The sequence below is a fragment of the Salvelinus sp. IW2-2015 genome, linkage group LG2 (genome assembly GCF_002910315.2).
Source record: "Salvelinus sp. IW2-2015 linkage group LG2, ASM291031v2, whole genome shotgun sequence".
Classification (NCBI taxonomy): Eukaryota; Metazoa; Chordata; class Actinopteri; order Salmoniformes; family Salmonidae; genus Salvelinus; species Salvelinus sp. IW2-2015.
This window is the reverse complement of record NC_036839.1, coordinates 19,421,241-19,442,819: the sequence shown is the minus strand read 5'-3', so window position 1 is coordinate 19,442,819 and position 21,579 is coordinate 19,421,241. Positions and strand designations below refer to the sequence as shown.

The following is a 21,579-nucleotide window of genomic DNA, read 5'->3' as shown; positions in this document are numbered from 1 at the left end:
AGAGGTCGACCGATTAATCGGAATGGCGATTAATTAGGGCCGATTTCAAGTTTTCATAACAATCGGTAATCGGTATTTTTGGACACCGATTTGCCGAAATTATTATATATATTTTTTTTTTACTCCTTTATTTAACTAGGCAAGTCAGTTAAGAACACATTCCTATTTTCAATGACGGCCTAGGAACGGTGGGTTAACTGCCTTGTTCAGGGGCAGAACGACAGATTTTTACCATGTCAGCTCGGGGATTCGTTTTTGCAACCTTCCGGTTACTAGTCCAATGCTCTAACCACCTGCCTTACATTGCACTCCACGAGGACCCTGCGTGGCAGGCCGACTACCTGGTACGCGAGGGCAGCAAGAAGCCAAGGTAAGTTGCTAGCTAGCATTAAACTTATCTTATAAAAAACAATCAATCATAACATAATCACTAGTTAACTACATATGGTTGATGATATTACTAGTTTAACTAGCGTGTCCTGCGTTGCATATAATCAATGCGGTGCCTGTTAATTTCTCATTGAATCGCAGCCTACTTCGACAAACGTGTGATGATTTAACAAGCGCATTTGCGAAAAAAGCACTGTCGTTGCACCAATGTACCTAACCATAAACATCAATGCCTTTCTTTAAAATCAATACACAAGAATATATTTTTAAACCTGCATATTTAGTTAATATTGCCTGCTAACATGAATTTCTTATAATTAGGGAAATTGTGTCACTTCTCTTGCGTTCCGTGCAAGCAGTCAGGGTATATGCAGCAGTTTGGGCCGCCTGGCTCATTGCTAACTGTGTGAAGTCCATTTATTCCTAACAAAGGCCGCAATTAATTTGCCAGAATTGTACATAATTATGACATAACATTGAAGGTTGTACAATGTAACAGCAATATTTAGACTTAGGGATGCCATCCGTTAGATAAAATACGGAACAGTTCTGTATTTCACTGAAAGAATAAACGTTTTGTTTTCTAAATGATAGTTTCCGGATTCTACCATTTTAATGACCAAAGGCTCGTATTTCTGTGTGTTATTATATTATAATTAAGTCTATGATTTGATAGAGCAGTCTGACTGAGCGATGGTAGGCAGCAGCAGGCTCGTACGCATTCATTCAAACAGCACTTTCGTGCGTTGGCCAGCAGCTGTTTATGACTTCTAGCCTATCAACTCCCAAGATTAGGCTGGTGTAACCGATGTGAAATGGCTAGCTAGTTAGCGGGGTGCGTGCTAATAGCGTTTCAAACGTCACTCGCTCTGAGACTTGGAGTAGTTGTTCCCCTTGCTCTGCATGGGTAACGCTGCTTCGAGGGTGGCTGTTGTCAATGTGTTCCTGGTTCGAGCTCAGGTAGGAGCGAGGAGAGGAACGGAAGCTATACTGTTACACTGGCAATACTAAAGTGCCTATAAGAACATCCAATAGTCAAAGGTATATAACATACAAATCATAGAGAGAGAAATAGTCCTATAATAACTACAACCTAAAACTTCTTAACTGGGAATATTGAAGACTCATGTTAAAAGGAACCACCAGCTTTCATATGTTCTCATGTTCTGAGCAAGGAACTTAAACGTTAGCTTTTTTACATGGCACATATTGCACTTTTACTTTCTTCTCCAACACTTTGTTTTTGCATTATTTAAACCAATTTGAACATGTTTTATTTATTTGAGGCTAAATTGATTTGATTGATGTATTATATTAAGTTAAAATAAGTGTTCATTCAGTATTGTTGTAATTGTCATTATTACAAAAAATATATATAATAATAATTTAAAATAATTAAAAAAACGGCCGATTAATTGGTATCGGCTTTTTTTGGTCCTCCAATAAATCGGTATCGGTGTTGAAAAATCAAAATCGGTCGACCTCTAGTCGAGACAAACGGATGCGGTAAACAAATATCCCAAAATAGTTTTGGGTCAATGAGACAATACGTAAACAAAGGAATTACGTAAACCCTTAATACAATGAAATAAAAATGACAGTGTTAACCATTTTGAATTCAGGCTGTAACTACAAAATGTGGAATAAGTCTATAGGTATGAATACATTCTGAAGGCAGTCGATAAGATAACTGTTTTTCAGAATCGTGAACGAAGAGAGTATCGCCAATAACAGGTTAGTTGACGAAACTATGGCTGCTTTTATATAGGTAAACTTGTAAAAAGCAGATAAAATCTTTGGTTTTATCACATTATCTGGTGTACAATTTGTAGCTAAATTGAAGTAGGATGCAGAGCACCCTGCCTCTATCCTTATCCTAGCTGTTGTAATTTCTTAGTCTGTCAGGATGTTAATTTCAAGCTCATCAACTACAATCCTTTGCAGTGATGATTTCTTTGATTTATTCTTCTCTCACTTTTGTCTCCCATGATCTATTCAGCTCTCCTCTCCTGTGTCCTGCTCCCAGAGATCAACCAAGTGCTGTTCACCAAGCATTGGCTTAGCTGATTCACTCACCTGTGAGGAGAACCATCCTAGACATTGAGACCACATGCATTTGTCTGTTGTCTTTAATTTCTGGGTTGTCTTTTTTAGTTTAATTGTATTTATTTAATTAGGCAAGTCAGTTACGAACAAATTCTTATTTACAATGACGGCCTACACCGGCCAAACCCAGACGATGCTGGGCCAATTGTGCGCCTCCCTATGGGACTTCCAATCACGGCGGGTTGTGATACAGCCTGTCTTACACAGTCTAGTGAATTTTTAAGAGTTGAAGACCACCAACTACTGATATGCATGCTTGGTATTATATTAGAATAGCTGTTGGCGAAAGCAAAAGCTACTCTTCCTGGGGTCCACACGAAACATTACATAATAACAGACAAGAACTGCTGAAGATCATATATTTAAAAATTGCACGCATAGCCTCCATATAAATACATACACACAAAATATCTAGGTAAATTAGGGGAGAGGCGTTGTGCTGTGAGGTGTTGCTTTATCATCTTCATTTCATGTTCATTTGAGCAATATGAGATAGAAGGGAGTTCCATGCAATAATGTCTCTATATAAAATACTGTATGCTTTCTTGAATTTGTTCTTGATTTGGGGACTGTGAAAAGACCACTAGTGGCATGTCTGGAGGGGTAAATGTTTGTGTCAGAACTGTGTGTAAGTTGACCATACAAACAATGCTTGTTAGAGCCTATCAAAGACTAAATTCCATAGAGAATTAGGTTGAGGTGACAAATTATATATACTATTGTAACATGCAGTGATGAATTATATTGTCCCTTTCAGGAGCACAGGCTTTTGCCGTAGATAGCAGAGTTCTCATCTCTGGACCACATGATCTTAAAATTGCCTTATGCTAAGGCACTTCTCTCACTCTACATCCGTGGGCTACATTGGTGACCAGGGTGGGATCCTTTTGATACACGTATGTGGCCTGGGAACAGAAATACTCCATGAGAGAGGGGGGATACTGAAGCATGCGTTGATGACAGTTCTACGGTCTCCATTAGAGGCTCAGGCTAAACCCAAAGATCGAGTTTAGGAAATGCTGCTCTATACACACTGATAGGGTTGCAAATGGTGTGAAACTTTCCGGGAAATTTCCAGATTTTCTTCTGAAATTTGATGGGAAGTTAAGCCCGGGAATTTTGCTTAAATTCATCAAAAAAAGTTAGCGTATAACAGTTAACTTTTTATGTGGGATACATAAGGCAATTCTAAGTCTTGTGGCATATTTTGGTTAAACTATTCCAAATTCAATGGAATTGCAACCCTCTACATGCACAGTGCATTCTTCCATCACATGTGCAGTGCACTCTTCCATCACAAAATCTTCCATCACAAAATTTTCCATCCTTTTCCAAGGACTACATGCTTTCTGGTAKGTTTTGATTACAATACTGGGTGGGGTGAACATATTTTATATGACATGCATGACACAAAGTGTGTTGAAATCATTTTTAACAATTTCTGCTAGTTCGTTTTTGCTACCATTCGGGGTTTAGCTTGCTTGAGCCTGCTAACTGAGGAATGTTAATTAATTTGTTTATAAAAAATGTTTCATTTAAAAACATTTATCTTACAAAATTAGTTGTTTAACCTAACCGCTTAACTTCTTTGGGGTAGGGGGCAGTATTCGGAAGTTTGGATGAATGAGGTGCCCAAAGTAAACTGCCTGTTACCCAGGCCCAGAAGCTAGGATATGCATATAATTGATAGTATTGGATAGAAAACATTCTAAAGTTTCCAAAACTGTTAAAATAATGTCTGTGAGTATAACAGAACTGATATAGCAGGCGAAAACCCGAGGAGAACCAATCCAGATTTGCTTTTGGAGGTGACACCATTTAAAATACCTGTCTATGGGGAAATCAATGGAATATCTCCCAGATTGCAGTTCCTAGGGTTTCCAGTAGATGTCAACAGTCTTTAGAAAGAGTTCCAGGCTTTTTTCTTTTTTTTAAACGAGCTAGAATTTGAAGTCTTTCTAAGTGGCTCCCATTTTGGTTGTAGTGTTGTGGCGCGCATGGATGAGGGCGCGCACTTCGTTATTTATCTCCAGTAATGAACATACTATTCTCCTTCTTAAATGTTATCTTTTATTTACATATTAGGGTACCTGAGGATTGATTAGAAACGTTGTTTGACTTGTGCGAACYAAGTTTATTGGTAACCTTTGGGATTCATTTGTATGCATTTTGAACGAGGGAAACCGGTGGATTACTGAGTCAAGCGCGCCAACTAAACTGACTTTTTTGGGATATAAAAGACTTTATCGAACAAAATGACCATTTGTGATGTAGCTGGGACCTTTTGGATTGCAAACAGAGGAAGATCTTCAAAGGTAAGCGATTTATTTTATCGCTATTTCTGACTTTAGTGGCGCCTCTGCTTGCTTGGAAAATGTGTTTAATGCTTTTGTATGCGGGCACTGTCCTCAGCTAAATCGCATGGTATGCTTTCGCCGTAAAGCCTTTTTGAAATCTGACAAAGCGGCTGGATTAAATAGAAGTTAAACTTTTAACTGATGTATAAAACTTGTATTTTCATGACTGTTTAATATTGCGAATTTTGCGCTCTGCAATTGCACCGGATGTTGGCCAGATGGGACGCTAGCTTCCCACCTACCCCAAAGAGGTTAACTATTTATCTGTACATGGAATTGTATTTGTTGAGGTACAGGGACTTTTGTCGAGGTGAAAATGATGAATCAGACACCTTATCGATAGCAACAGCTCATGGTCCTCCTGGAATCATATGTTTTTTTGACTCAATGGAGGAACGTAGTCAGAGAAATGCTGATGAATGTTGCTCGAGGGGTGTATGCAAATGGTGAACCTCTGATGCTCACAGGAAATGTGTATTGGAAGAGATTTCTGAATGTTTTTCGCCCAGCATACACCCCTCCAACAAGACATGCTTTATCTACTCATTTGCTGGATGCAGAGTTCAGAGTTCAAGTGACGGTCAAGAAAATCAGAGAAAGCAGACTGTATTGCAATCATCTCTGATGGGTGGTCGAATGTTCTTGGGGAAGGAATAATTAACTACATCCTCTCCACCCCTCAACCAGTATTCTACAAGAGCACACACACAAGGGACAACAGACACACCGGTCTCTACATTGCAGATGAGCTGAAGGCTGTCATCAATGACCTTGGACCACAGAAAGTATTTGCACTGGTGACAGATAATGCTGCGGACATGATGGCTGCATGGTCTGAAGTGGAGGAGTCCTACCCTCATATCACACCCATTGGCTGTGCTGCTCATGCATTGAATCTGCTCCTCAAGGACATCATGGCACTGAAAACAATGGATACACTACAAGAGAGCCAATGAAATGGTTAGGTATGCGAAGGGTCATCAAGTTATAGCAGCAATCTACCTCACCAAGCAAAGTGAGAAGAATAAGAGCACCAAATTGAAGCTGCCCAGCAACACCCAAAGGGGTGGTGTTGTCATCATGTTTGACAGTCTCCTGGAGGGGAAGGAGTCTCTCCAAGAAATGGCCATATCACAGTCTGCCGATATGGACAGCCCCATCAAGAGGATCCTCCTGGATGATGTATTTTGGGAAAGAGTGGTAAGCAGCCTGAAACCTATAGCAGTAGCCATTGCACGGATTGAGGGAGACAATGCCATCCTGTCTGATGTTCAGAGTCTGCTTGCAGATGTAGGAGGAGAAATACATACTGCTCTGCCCACTTCACTGTTGCTCCAAGCAGGGGGAAACAGGAGTTCTGAAATACAACAAAAAGCGTGAAGACTTCTGCCTGAAGCCCATGCACGCCGCAGCGTACATGTTGGACCCCAAGTATACTGGCAAGAGCATCCTGTCTGGGGCAGAGATCAACAAGCCCTATGGTGTCATCACTACTGTGTCTCGCCACCTTGGTCTGGATGAGGGCAAGGTTCTTGGAAGTCTGGCGAAGTACACTTCCAAGCAAGGGCTTTGGGATGGAGATGCAAGGCTCAAAATGGCCAGACACAAAGCACTTTCTTCTGAAACTCAGACTATTCTTGTTCTGAGAAATGAAGGCTATTCCATGCGAGAAATTGCCAAGAAACTGAAGATCTTGTACAACGCTGTGTATTACTCCCTTCACAGAACAGCGCAAACTGGCTCTAACCAGAATAGAAAGAGGAGTGGGAGGCCTCGGTGCACAACTGAGCTAGAGGACAAGTACATTAGAGTGTCTAGTTTGAGAAACAGACGCCTCACAAGTCCTCAACTGGCAGCTTCATTAAATGGTACCCGTAAAACACCAGTGTCAACGTCAACAGTGAAGAGGCGACTCCGGGATGCTGGTCCGATTGCACTTCCTAAGGCTTCCACTAGATGTCAACAGTCTTTAGAACCTTGTTTCAGGCTTCTACTGTGAAGGGGGAGAGAATAAGAGCTGTTTGACTAAGGGGTCTGGCAGAATGCCATGAGCTAAGTCAGGCGCACGGCCGTGAGAGCGAGCTCTGTTCCTTTTCATTTCTAAAGACAAAGGAATTGTTCGGTTGAAACATTATTGAAGATTTATGATAAAAACATCCTAAAGATTGATTCTATACATCGTTTGACATGTTTCTACGAACTGTAATATAACCTTTTTGACTTTTCGTCTGGACTTAGTGCTCGCGCGTTGTGCATTTGGATTACTGGACTAAACGCGCGAACGAAAAGGAGGTATTTGGACATAAATGATGGACTTTATCGAACAAAACAAACATTTATTGTGGAACTGGGATTCCTGGGAGTGCATTCCGATGAAGATCATCAAAGGTAAGTGAATATTTATAATGCTATTTCTGACATTTGTTGACTCTACAACATGGCGGGTATCTGTATGGTGGCTGAGCGCTGTACTCAGATTATCTCATGGTGTGCTTTTGCCATAATCACCGGATGTTTTGGAGGCAAAACATTACTGAACATAACGCGCCAATAATCTCTATTTCTGCTTTATGTGACTCCTCTCTTTGGCTGGAAAAGGCTGTGTTTTTCTGTAACTAGGCGCTGACCTAACATAATCAGATGGTGTGCTTTCGTCGTAAAGCCTTTTTGAAATAGGACACTGTGGTGGGATTAACAACAAGTTTCTTTAAAATGGTGTATAATACTTGTATGTTTGAGGAATTTTAATTATGAGATTTCTGTTGTTTGAATTTGGCGCCCTGCACTTTCACTGGCTGTTAACGGGATTTCAGCCGTAAGAAGTTAAACAGCACAACAAGTTTTCAGCTGTGCTAACATAATTGCAAAAGGGTTTTCTAGAAATGTCCTTGTTTCTGAAAGAAAAGGCATTTTTTTGTCCGTTTAAAATATCAAATTGATCAGAAAAACAGTGTGGACATTGTTAATGTTGTAAATGACTATTGTAGCTGGAAACGGCAGATTTTTTATTATYTATCTACATAGGCATACTGAGGCCCATTATCAGCAACCATTACTCCTGTGTTCCAATGGAACGTTGTGTTAGCTAATCCAAGTTTATCATTTTAAAAGGCTAAGTGACCCCAAACTTTTGAACGGTAGTGTATGTCTACTTATGACAAGGTAAAAGGTTTATGTTTCTATCCACATATGATATGGTAAATATATCCAATGCAAAAAGACATCTACATTTAAATGGTATTAATATTAATTTCCGTTAATTCCCATATATTCCCGTTAATTCCCACCTCTGAATATTTCCCAAAATGTGGAACCCTATACACTGAACAAAAATATAAAACGCAACATGTAAAGTGTTGGTCCCAAGTTTCATGAGCTGAAATCAAACATCCCTGAAATGTTCCATACGCACCAAAAGCTTATTTCTCTCAAATATTTTGCACAAATTTGTTTACGTCACTGTTAGTGATCATTTCTCCTCTGCCAAAATAATCCATTCACCTGACAGGTGTGGCAAAACAAGAAGCTGATTAAACAGCATGATCATTACACATGTGCACCTTGTGCTGGGGACAATAAAAGGCCACTTTAAAATGTGCAGTTTTGTCACACAACACCACAGATGTCTCAAATGTTGAGGGAGAGTGCATGCAGGAATGTCTACCAGAGCAGTTGCCTGAGAATTGAATGTTAGTTTGGCAGTACGTCCAACCGGCCTCACAACCCAGCCCAGGATCTCCACATCCGGCTTCTTCACATGCGGGATGGGGGGGCTATTCTCATTAGCTGGGCCTGGCTCCCCAGTGGGTGGGACTATGCCCTCCAAGGCCCAACCATGGCTGCACCCCTGCCCAGTCATGTGACATCCATAGACATCCATAGATTAGCCTTATGAATTTATTTCAATTGACACATTTTTGAAATTGTTGCATGTTGCGTTTATATTTTTGTTCAGTATACACAGATTGGTAGGTTACACTATACTTAGATACTTAAAATACTGCCTGATACATGTTTGCTATGTCTACGTTCTCAATAAATGGTGAAACACTAAATGTGATGTGTTCTTTGTTCGAAGGTATATGCATAAAACGTGCACATTATGGAAAACATGTCTCACACTCATAGCTAGTAGCAGAATAATGGATTGGCAATAAATTGCCACCGTCAACTTTTACAAGGTTAGTTACAAAGTTAGGCTAATCATTTAAACCACCTAAATATATTCACATTCACTGAACATTTAGTATTTGAAACGCAAACATTAGTTTTGCCAACTGATTTTACTATAATCCTGCTGACAATTTATCCTTCTCCATACTTTATATTCCAACGCATCCAACATCACGCATGCCCACCATGATATTGGGCAACTGCTTACATTTGAGAATTTAGAAATCAAACAGTACAAAAACCAAACGGTTACAGATTGTCATCACTATCCAGGATTAGGATTTAGGAAAAAAACAATTATATTAAAGTCAGGTAAATTATTACTGTGCCACACTCCTCTGAAACCACAGTACAATACAGCATAAGTGTGTGTGAGTTTTGTTAAATCCAGACGCTCCATCTGAACATGGCTTCCGATACGGTTTTGATAGCATAAGGACCTTATCGTTCATATCAGCGATAAAATAAAATAAAAAACGTTAAAATTGATACACACCTTTTATAGGGTTAGTGTTCCCACACGGCCCTATCTCCATGTTACAGAACTTTACAGAAGACAGACTGAAGACCAAGGGACCACCGGTGTTAATTACCTTGCTATCTAGCATGCTCCAGAAACTTCGTCACTGAAAAATAATATCGGCTGCAACTGTGATAAAGCCAGATGAAACAGTGTCCAGCACAGGAAGTTGGTGGCACCTTAATTGGGGAGGACGGGCTCGTGGTAATGACTGGATAGGAATATTGTAATCAAATACATCAAACACATGGTTTCCATGTGTTGATGCGCCGTTCCAGCAGCCTCCACTGGTGACAGTAAGTGTATTTTTTTTTACATTTGTACAATTATTTTTGATATGATAAGAAAGTAAAGGGCTTTATGTTTCTAAAATCATATCGCAATTGAGAATAGATACACGTTTAGATGGAGTACTTGGCTGTTTACCTCTGAAAATAACAAGGTCCTTGGACCTTTTAAGGAGTAACGGTATTAAGAGTACATCTTGGACTACTAGCTAACGTTAGTTACCTAGCTGCCTTTACTTTAAGGAGCTCGCTACTTGGTGGCTACGCTTACTACCCTGTTATTGACGATGACATAACATAAACACAGCACGAACAATTTCACAGCCAAGAACACGCTTAGTGAAGATAGCTACAACTTCAACAGTAGTCCCTGCATGACAAAATACATGTTTTTTCCACATCTTTGTTGTGCTACTAGTCGCTAACTTAGCTATTTAGCTAGCTAACCAGCTACAATAGAGTTTGCAAAAATATATATCTTACATTTGTAAACTAATTTTACACTCTTACCTTAGTTACCTTTTTCAGATGACAAAAACGACACCCAGCAACCCGAGAATTTAGTAAAAATATCACCATGAACCGAAGCCCTTTGCAGAAATGTCAGTCGAGTCGAGCCAGGGCCAAAATTGAGACAGCCAGAGACCAGGCAGAGGTCTGTTGCTGAGAGGCAGGAGTCAGAAATAAGGTTTTAGCATATCCCAAATACCATGCCCTGCATTTAAATAGTCCACATTTAGCTTTTAAGGATTATGTGTTGAGAAATGTTGAAATAAGTCTAGGTTCAGGTTAGCTATTCCTTTGAAAATCAAGATTAAAGCGCTCCCACGTACAAGTGCTACTGCTCGATTTCTATCCAGCTTGTTGGGAATAGAAATATGGGAGAGATAAATTGCGCATGCGCCGCAGCTGGAGCCTGGAAAAAAGGTGTCCCACCATGCAACACAATGTAAATGGTACGCAAGTAAGGTTTAGAAAAAGGGTCTGTGCTATCCGGGATCCTTGGGACGTCCATATGCCATTGAAGTTTAAATGTAGTTATTTAGCAGGAGACATGTTGAAACATTCTTGTATCTTCGAAAGTATTATGGTGCATGCGGAGTCAATCACCACCTTCCGGAGACACCTGAAACCCCACCTCTTTAAGGAATACCTAGGATAGGATAAAGTAATCCTTCTAACCCCCCCCCCCCCTTAAAAGAGTTAGATGCACTATTGTAAAGTGGTTGTTCCACTGGATATCATAAGGTGAATGCACCAATTTGTAAGTCGCTCTGGATAAGAGCGTCTGCTAAATGACTTAAATGTAAATGTAAATGTAAATGCATTCCATAATGCAGGCATATTCTGATTATTGAATAAATTGTGATTATTTTGTACTTATAGTACACCACTGCCAGACAGCTGTTCATAATGCATCCATTGAATGCATTTCGTTTGAAAGATTTTCCCCACAACGTTCTATCACAATGAATGGCCTTATTGTAGCTTCTATAGGTAGTGTAAATTATAATGTGCGTACATATTTAGTGTATCAGGCCCAGGATGTTCAATTCATGTTCATGCATCCCAAGGTGTGACAAAGGGAATCTGAGATGCAATGGGCTTTGCTGCCATCTAGTGATGAGATGGATGATCAGACCCTAGCTCCCTAGGGTGCTGAGATCTACCAAACCACATTCATACTGTACTTAAGCACTGCATCAGAAATTCTGCCAGCTTGGTAGATGAGGGACTGCACGAATCATCCTATTCTCACAATCTATCCTAAATCAGCAGCACAGTTGTAACATTCATTCACAGCCATCTGCACATTAATGGGTTTACACAGGTGGTGGGATGAATGGGATGAATGGGTTTACACAGGTGGTGACATTGGATGAATGTTGCTGCCTCTTCTTCAATGCTCCCAGGACAGTGTAGTCTCCGAAATCCCAGACCTCGGGCTGGAACATTGTTAACTCTTAAGGATCCACCCCTTTTTTCCAATTTTCGCCTAAAATGACATACCCAAATCTAACTGCCTGTAGCAAGGATATGCATATTCTTGGTACCATTTGAAAGGAAACACTGAAGTTTGTGGAAATGTGAAAGGAATGTAGGAGAATATAACACATTAGATCTGGTAAAAGATAATACAAAGAAAAACATTATTGTCTTTTTTTGTACCATCATCTTTGAAATGCAAGAGAAAGGTCATAATGTATTATTCCAGCCCAGGTGCAATTTCGATTTTGGCCACTAGATGGCAGCAGTGTATGTACAACGTTTTAGACTGATCAAATGACCCATTGCATTTCTGTACTAAATTTTGTATCAAGACTGCCCAAATGTGACTAATTTGTAAATTAAAAACTTCTCATGTTCAAAACTGCACTCTCCTCAAACAATAGCATGGTATTCTTTCACTGTAATAGCTACTGTAAATTGGACTGTGCAGTTAGATTAGACAACAAGAATTTAAGCTTTCTTCCAATATCAGATATGTCTATGTCCTGGGAAATTGTCTTGTTACTTACAACCTCATGCTAATCGCATTAGCCTACGTTAGCTCAACCGTCCCACAGGGGACCCACCGATCCTGAAGAAGTTTTAACATTGTGGGAGGCAACCTGTCTACCTAGGAATATTACAACAACAAAAAAATGTATATATATATTTTTTTATTTAACCTTTGTTTAACTAGGTAAGCCAATTAAGAACAAATTCTTATTTACAATGACGGCCTACCCCGGTCAAACCTAACCCGGACGACGCTGGGCCAATTGTGCGCCGCCCTATGGGACTCCCAATCACAGCCGGTTGTGATACAGCCTGGAATCGAACCAGGGTCTGTAGTGATGCCTTTAGCACTGAGATGCAGTGCCTTAGACAGCTGTGCCACTCGGGAGTAAGTGCACCTGCGTTTTCATACTCAGAACCTCAAAAACAGACAGTACACATTGTTCAGAGCAGTCACTATACTTTATTTTAGTGGGAGAAATAGCATACAATTTATTCTGTACAATATTTAACAATCACTTCCAACCAAGCCCTGACACTGTTTGTTAAATACTTGCAAAACAAAGGAAAAGATGGCATGTTTATTTTGATTGTAGGATGGCCATTTATGCTTATGGTGAGAATATCGGCAGATAACACAAACCTCAGTTAACAGTGACACCATTTCTATTGTGTGATGACAAAGTAATGTCACCGTAACATAGAAAATAAAAACGCCATAGCTGATCAAATCTCAGGTCATATTCCCACAACATTGTTAATTATACAAGTCTATGGTTGCACCATACAACTCGCCTTCAACACTGATCAATGTTGTGGGAACGTTGAGTGACAGCTAGGATGTCTGTCTGAGGTAAATTATGAGCCAATCCAGGGAGTCTTTACTAGCATAAAGATATATAATAACAATACTACTTCTTCTGAAAGAGAAGTTAGCATTGTCTGGGCCTTGACATAAATTAATAAAACCATTTTAAAAATACAATTACATATCAAATAAACAACAAAAATATTTTGGGAGAATATTATTAACAATAGAAAGGATTTTTTATTCATTTTTTGCCTTGAGACCATATAAAACAACATCATGCTAAAATCACAATCTAAAACAACATTCATATGTACACACTGTGCATTTTCCATCCAGTCATCTACTAATGTCAGAGGGGTTTGGCTTTTAAGGGGGTGTAATGTAGGCTAAATGTAATGTGTGCCTCCTTAGAAACATAATGGTGTCATAGAAACAAGTAATGTACTATTGTTTTACATAAAATAAACCTAGAAACCTTCTGAGGCCAGAGGGAGAGCATCTGTTTAGTGAGATGGAGCATTTGCACAGCAGCAGTGTTTTTAAAAAGTATGGAAAATATGGAAACATAAAGATTGGATTTGACTTTCCTCCTTGGCATCAGTGCTACAGATAATACAGTAAGTATATACCAAAATGGCAGCAGTTGCAAATCTGTCTCCCCTGCTTTTGAAGATTGCTCTGTTGTTGGCTCCCCATATCTACACTCCTGAATCAGTGGCTCAGGTTAGAGAGGAATAGCAAGAGTAGCATAGATGTCAGTGAGTGAGAGAATAATAAACCCTCCGAGCTACAGGCTTAGTCCTACAGATGCAATGACTACTTTAAATCCATAACTTACATATCATTGTACTATTGAGATGGCATACAGTTATTGCCAGAGAGGATGTGCGGGTTTATAGTCAGAGAATAAACAAAAACAGCTGATTTCATTGATTAAAAAACAAACGCTACATAGAGATTGAAAGTTGGTGCCATGGCAAGAAGCCACTGTCAGCCCCAACTTTGATTGCATACAGTTAACTGAGTAAAAGCGTAGTGTTACTATATCCCTGAATGTTATGTGGTAGGCTATAACAAAATATGTCTGATGGAGAGAAGCATATAATTGAGTCACCAATGTTTGAGTACAATAGGACTACTAACAGAACATATTCCGGGTTAGAATCTGAAAGCTGCAATTGGCCATTTGAATCTTTTTATGTCTTGTCTAAGGAGCACAGAGCCAAAGTGGTGGACATGGTGTTAGTGATGGGGAATACAAGATTGAAGGGGAACACATATAGATTTGATCATGATGGCTACTTTAGTAATGTAGAACACCTGACATGATCTGAATAACCCCTCTATATGGACATCTACCTGAAAACCACACCAGCTGTAAAGACCTCATGTATGCACCCCTTGATTAAGTTGTCTCCAAAATAATGGCACGAGAATCAGTCAGCGCCTAAAAGCAGAGAGGATGGGGTCATAGAGTAATGTGTGCTTCCTGAGACGTATTGAAATATGATGGAAATAGCAGACTACAAACAGAAAATACTACAACCAGGGCAGGGAGAAAGAGCAATACCGTTACAGCGGATTGTAGACGTTTCATTTTAAAATCAATAGGGGGTTTCGAACACCTGACACCAGTGTCACACACTTTTACATAGAAAAAAGGGGGGGAAAACATGCGTTTTTAAATATTTTGTAGACACTGCAAATCTAATAAGGGAAATGCTTTTAAAATATTTTTTCTCTAATGTATTCATATTTTCAGGGATTTTCTTCTCAACATGTTTAAACGGTCTAAAAATGTTGGTAAAACAACAACGCTCACAGTCACATTTGAATAGCTGGGGCAACATATAAAATACACAAACAAAGGACTTAACAAGGCAAAAACACTGATTTGTGAATGGCCATTTTTGTTGGCATACTCCATAATTTGAAAAAGCTTCAATACCAAACATGTCATCTGAATGTCGATGTCCTGTAGTGGTTTTAGTGTTACGAAGGAAAACATCATTTGTAGGATGTGAAACTGAGGTATACCTTGTTAAGAGACTCAAGAGGTTGATGGTTATTTTTAAAGAAATGCTGTGAGGCAGGTCCGGATAAATAACCTTGATTACGCTATTTTTTCTCTCTGTTGATATATGTACAGCAGCGATACACAGACATTCAGAAGCTGTTTCTTATTGGCATTACAATAGTCATTCATAGAAACACAAAGAGCAAATGTGTTTAAAAACCAAGTTGCCCTTTTTTATACTGAAATTAAATTAACTGTGTTTGTGTCGGGATTCTTCTTCTCTCCTGTTCCTCCTTTTCTTAGAGAAAAAACTGAAGTCAGTCCAGGAAGTACGTTTTCCTTTCTTTTACAAAAAAATTGTAATATCAGCCAAAAGGTCAACTTTAAAATGACTTTGTCCATTGTCAAGGTGCGTCCAGTGAGGGATTTAGATGATTGCTAGTTTGTTTTCCCATCACGCCCTCCCATTTTAAAATGACCCAGGCGTGAGGAAGTCTTTAGGCACACATGTAGCTAAACGCAATAGGAACCAATTCAGACCTGGATAGTTCTCCATGAACCTAGGTCCACTGAGTGATTTTTGCCGCCACCTTGTGTACAATCACAGCGACGGATGTGGAACGAGTCTTGACCCTCTGCTCAGGGAGGTGAGTCTCTGTGGGGTCTGTTCTCCTGTCCTGTGTTAACTCATACGCCTAGTCATAGGCTGGACTCTTTAGGGGGGTAGTCCACGTTGGTCACCATGGTGACAACTGTGACAATCTCCTCGGGCGCAGTGACGTTGTTGAGGCGCTGCATCTGCACCACGCGCTCTTCCACGCACCCCGCCGACAGGCGTGCCTCTGCCTCATGGTCCCAGCACTCCTCGATTGTCTCACACAGCATGGTCAGACCCTGGGAGGGACAGAGCACACACATTAGCACACACACGTTTACCCTCTGCGACACAAGGGCACAATGACACACAGCAAACAAGGCCCGTGTGGCAGCATTGTGGACAGAGAGACCAGACGCCATTAGCTTAACTAATCTACTGTTACAGATCCACAGATTCGATAGGAGACACTGATAGTGCAGAAACTTTGAGAAGGAGGCTACTCAGCAGACATTTCAGAAATGGCCGCTATCTTGTAGACTGGGGGGGGGGGAGAAATCAGGCCACAAAGACAGTATCATTCTCCGATCAATAAGTGTCTGCGTTGGGCTCGAGTTAGGATGCTCTGCAAACAGTAGGGATTCAGACAAACCGTCTTAGCTAACCGCAGTCAAGACATAAACAGATGAGGTAAGCAGTGGCCTGGGCCATGGCAGGGAGTGAAAGGCTTATACAGGGAAATTAACATGGAGCTATATTTAGCTATAATAGCCCATTGTAATGTTAATGTCAAAAGCTGTTCAGTATTTGTGCTATTTTTTCTGCTCAGCAGAGCTTCTCTGTACTCGATGTCCTTACTGTTCCATGATGATGGGTTTTGGTAGTTTGTGGTAGTCACTGTACTGCCCCTTCAGTCACATTATAGATTAAGATACATGGTGTATATGATCTACTCACCGCGTGTTTCTGCCAGCACTCCCTGAGCGTGGGCCTCAGCTTTTTGTGGACCACTACCTCCTGCATGTCCTCCAGGGACGGGTGCTGGCCAATCTCCTCCTCAAACGGCAGCATGTACTCATCCACAGGGCCTGAACATACACACAGCACAATGTTACACACACATCTCAACAACACAGTGACCCATTCACAAAACAAAATGCAATCAATATAACAATAGTTTATTTGAGCTAATAAAGAACATAAATCAGTGGTCAACTCAATCAGTGCTCTGAGATTCTCATAAGGAATTAAGAGCTGATGCTTTCTGTGGTCTAATTAAGCAATAAGGCACGAAGGGGTGTGGTATATGGCCAATATACCACGACTAAGGGCTGTTCTTTGCACGACGCAATGCAGAGTGCCTGGATACAGCCCTTAGCCATGGTATATTGGCCATACACCACAAATCCTCAAGGTGCCTTATTGCTATTATAAACTGGTTACCAACGTAATTAGAGCAGTAAAAATACATGTTTTGTCATACCCATGGTATACGGTCTGATATACCACGGCTGTCAGCCAATCAGCATTCAGGGCTCGAACCACCCAGTCTATAACAGCCCTTGACCAGTGGAGGTCTCCCTCCGAGCCGGTGAGTTGCTCTGACCAAGCTCTAACTCCGAGTTGACCTCCAGTAATAACCACAGAGTGTTCCACATGCTGACCACCGACACAACTACCCAGGCTAGGCCAGGTCACTACTGCTCCATGGAACCAGACAGACATAATCCATAACAACCGACTGGCCCCTGCTTAGACAGTGGTGGCCCTTGACCAGGACTATGGTAGTACTATGGCATTAAAGGACAATCCTCCTGGAGAGCTACTGGGTATACAGGCTTCTGCTCCAGCCCTACACTTGCACACCTGATTCAGCTAATCAAGGTGCCGAGTAAAGTTAGAACTAAATCCTGCGGTAGGGTAGCTCGCCTGAGAGTAGGGTTGGAAGAGAATCGTGCTCTCCAGGAGAAGGATTGGTCACCCCTAATGTATGGTCCTTCAAGGGAGTGTGCTCTTACCGTCGGCAGCCTTGCAGCGTGCGGCCAGCTCCCACAGCACCAGTCCCAGAGCATACATGTCTATCCTCAGGAATGAGTCCCGCTGGAAGTTGATCGCCCCCTCCAGGACCTCAGGGGCCATGTACCTCCGGGTGCCCACCTGGAAATGATAGACAAACACACACTGATTTGTTCGATATCAATCTAAATCAATGGTCATGCTTGTTTTGGACAGTTTACAGTCAATTGTGGAATACAGTGTCTATTTTGGCATCAGGCAATACAAAGCTCAACTATTGACAAGCGCATTTTATGATGTAGAATGATCCAGTCATTTTGACATCATGGAACCTATCAGACAGTCTCTCCACAACCTACATCTCATCACTCACCTGTCCGTGCGTGTCCCCAGCTGATTTCCCAGCCTCAAACCTCAGGGCCAGGCCAAAGTCAGCAATGCAGGCCGTCAGGTTGGACTTCAGAAGGATATTCTTACTCTTGATGTCCCTGTGGATCACAGAAGAACAGAAACACTCCAATGAGACAACAGACAGCGTGGGAGAGGAAAGCTACCCATCACTTACCATAATATTGTATAATATCTGGAAGCAGAGATATTTTGTTTGTGGAGGAAGGACGTGGATAGAATAAAATATAATATAATAGGTTTATTGGAAGACAAAAACATGGAGGATAGATAGGATAGGTGACTGGGGAAGATAGGAGAGCAGGGAGCTGACCTGTGGGCGATGGCAGGCTTGTGTCCATCCTTCAGACCAGGAATGTCTTCATGGAGGTAAGCCAGGCCTCGGGACATGGTCTGGGCTATGTGACACAGCTCGTTCCATGACAACACGTTGGCCTTCAGATAGTCTGTCAACGAGCCCTGGAAATGGAGGCATACAGCCAGTTTATATAACAGCACCCAGCAATGTGCCTCACCTTCAACATGCCACAACAGTCTGACATAATGCCAGCTGATTGTTCTACTTCTAACCACTAGAGGGCATGTTTATTCAACACAGATAAAAATCATTCTAGTATTCTCTGAAAATTAGGAAGAAACATCATTATCTTCTTCATGTTTATTGGGATAATTGTTCAATTCTAGCATGAGAACGTTGAATGAGTTCGGCTGAATGTGCTTTGTGTTTGTGCTGTGGTCCTTTGGCCAGCAGGGGGGGGCTGTACCTTCTCGTGGTAGGCTGTGATCAGCCACAGCTCTATGTCCATGTTGGTGCCCCTCTTCTCCGCTCCGAGGAAGTGGAGAAGGTTCTCATGCCTCATCCCGCTCAGGTTGTAGATTTCATACTCATTGTGCCATGACTGCTTGTCCTGAGGATGACAAACAAGGCCATAGATTCACTACAAAGACAAATGTATAACAACTAGTGAGTATTGGATTTCCCCCCATTATTAGATTGCAAAGTATTTGGTAGGGTAAACAAATTGTCAAAAGACACCAAAAAAACATTTCTTTAACTGGTTAAAACAGTATAATATACAGTCAGGTCCAAAATGATTGGCCTCCTTGATAAAGATGAGCAAAAAAGACGAGCGAGCGCTGCGACTTTTCCTTTTCAATTATGATTGCATTTTTTAGGTACACCTCGACTCAAGTTGGTTCAGTGCCCTCCACTTCTTTCCAAAAGACAGTATAAATAAATAATTCAAATAGTGAGCTATATTGTATGCTCAATTATTTTTGAAAATTATATCCTTTTATACAAATACAATTGCTAAGAGAATGAGATTTTGTTTAAAAAGTAATTTAAAAAAACGATCGATCTATCTAAAAACAGATAGGGGTCAACATGATTGGCACCCCTGTTTTCAATTATCCAGCACCCTCACATTGTGAGGATAACGACACTGAGGCTTTTTCTAAAATGTTTTATGAGATTGGAGAACACATTGGGGTGATCTCAGACCATTCCTCCATACAGAATCTTAAGATCCTTGATATCCTTTGCCTGCACTCAATTCAAACCACAGGGTTTCAATGGGGTTTAAGTCCAGAGACTGAGCTGGCCATTGCAAAAAGTTGATTTTGTGGTTAATTAACCTTTGGTGGATTTTGATGTGTGCTTAGAGTTATCGGCTTGGTGGAAGATCCACTTGCAGCCAAGTTTCAGTCTCCTGGCAGAGGTAACCAGGTTTTTGGTTGGTACTTGGTAAAGTTCATGATGCCGTTGACCTTAACAAGGGCTCCGGGACCAGTGGAAGTAGCCCCATAACATCTAAGATCCACCACCATATTTTACAGTAGGTATGAGGTTCTTTTCTGCATATGCATCTGTTTTTTTGACACCAAACCTACCACTGGTGCGTGTGGTCAAAGAACTCTATTTTCAAGTCATCTGACCATAGTACCGCCTAGAGTTTGCTAAACGGAATTGGCACTTGGATTGGAACCGGTGCTATGGATGATGAAAATAGAGCTCATTTGAATAATTTTCTAATTTGAAAAAATTATTTCTTTGCATTACTTGTTAAACAAAATCTTTCTCTGAGCAATTGTATTAGTATAATGTAAAAAAAAAAAAAAAGTTTAGCATACAATATAGCTCAGTATTTCGATTATTTATTTTATAGTCTTTCTTGCTCATCTTTATAAAGGGTATCAATAATTATGGACCTTACTGTATGCATGTTCTGTCATTATGTCAGTTAGTGCTTAGTGGTCAATCGAGGCCACTGTGGGTTTAGTGATTGGCCTCTAAGCTAAAGGGCTGGTCAGCCCAGGAGGATTAGTTAGGGCCTGGAATTTTAAGACTGACGACGCTCTCCTCTCTCTCCCAAAGAAGCAGGGAAAGCCACCCTCCCCTAGCCCTGCATTCTGCTGCAGGTGGTTAGTTAGTGGCTAACAGTACTGTACCTGAATGGGGAAGATTTTGACAGCCACATAATCATTGAGTAGCTGAGCCTTCCAAACGCAGCCGAAGCGCCCCCTGGCTTTGATCTCAATCAACTGCAATGGCTTCTGACCCAGGATGGGGGAAGGGGGCATGGGCCCTGGGTCCTACAAAGGAGAGGAGAGAAAAAGACACATCAACCTCACTGTTTATTACACAGAGGCCAAGCATCAAGTGCAACGCTTTGCATATCGGCATACTACAGTGACTAAAGAAGTAGGATACAAAATGGCTGCAGTGTAGCAGGGTCAATGATTGGGCCATAACCTCAAGTCAAAGAAAAGGGAAACTTTAGAGCAGCTGCTGGGCTGGGCGCTATGAAGCTTTGACAGAAGGGGCTTATGGGGGCTAGGGAAGTGGTGAGCTTGTTAAACTTAATCACCAACCTCTGTCTCCTCTCTGGACTACTGGATGAGGCCTGACCTACTTAATGTAGAGTAGCAGGGGATGGACTACTCTGACTGACTGACTACTGCAGCATGTAATTATTCAACAGGGATGCACAGTCCTGGTCTGCAAGGAATCTAGTACCTGATTCACACTAAAGGGCCAGGTCAAACCGTACCGTGCTGGCTAGGATATTTTCTTTTCACATTGTTCTTTCCAGCTCGGTTTGGCTCAGTAGTGTAAAAAGGATATACCAGTCCAGGTGCGTCAATAGCCCATTTGAAAGATAACAGAGATGGGTTGATTTTCTAGTTTGAGTTAAAGTAATGGGACTACAGTTCCTGATCTGGAACTAGGAGTTCACGTGGACTAGTCTGGGCCTTTCATGTCTATACAGCTCTGGTCTGTGCTACCCATAGATCATGTTTTATAGGCATATCCTTCATAGCTCCAGACAGTACTAAAGAGAGACCTTTACCTTGATTCCATCAAGGAAGAGAACTACAAAGGCAGGCTTATGAT

At 41.1% G+C, this 21,579-nt stretch overlaps 2 protein-coding genes across 4 annotated transcripts in view; both read right to left on the bottom strand.

The window, feature by feature from the left end:
- The window catches only part of LOC111976349 (methyl-CpG-binding domain protein 5), a 52,337-nt gene extending 41,638 nt beyond the window's left edge, over nt 1-10,699 (bottom strand). For 2 of the 3 annotated variants that reach the window (XM_024005132.1, XM_024005148.1), the window contains exon 1: nt 10,344-10,699. The gene's annotated coding sequence lies outside the window, so the exon portion shown is untranslated. The remainder of the gene's footprint in view (nt 1-10,343) is intronic. The other variant, XM_024005141.1, reaches the window with a different exon arrangement.
- Nucleotides 10,700-12,775: 2,076 nt separating this feature from the next.
- Nucleotides 12,776-21,579, bottom strand: part of LOC111976339 (activin receptor type-2A) — a 41,600-nt gene continuing 32,796 nt past the window's right edge. Inside the window, exons 5-11 of the mRNA XM_024005123.2 lie at nt 20,634-20,777; nt 18,947-19,090; nt 18,496-18,641; nt 18,148-18,262; nt 17,777-17,915; nt 16,716-16,846; nt 12,776-16,057 (exon numbers count right to left, since the gene is read on the bottom strand). Of these exons, the coding sequence (XP_023860891.1) occupies nt 15,863-16,057; nt 16,716-16,846; nt 17,777-17,915; nt 18,148-18,262; nt 18,496-18,641; nt 18,947-19,090; nt 20,634-20,777 (1,014 nt within the window). The 3' untranslated portion in view covers nt 12,776-15,862. The remainder of the gene's footprint in view (nt 16,058-16,715; nt 16,847-17,776; nt 17,916-18,147; nt 18,263-18,495; nt 18,642-18,946; nt 19,091-20,633; nt 20,778-21,579) is intronic.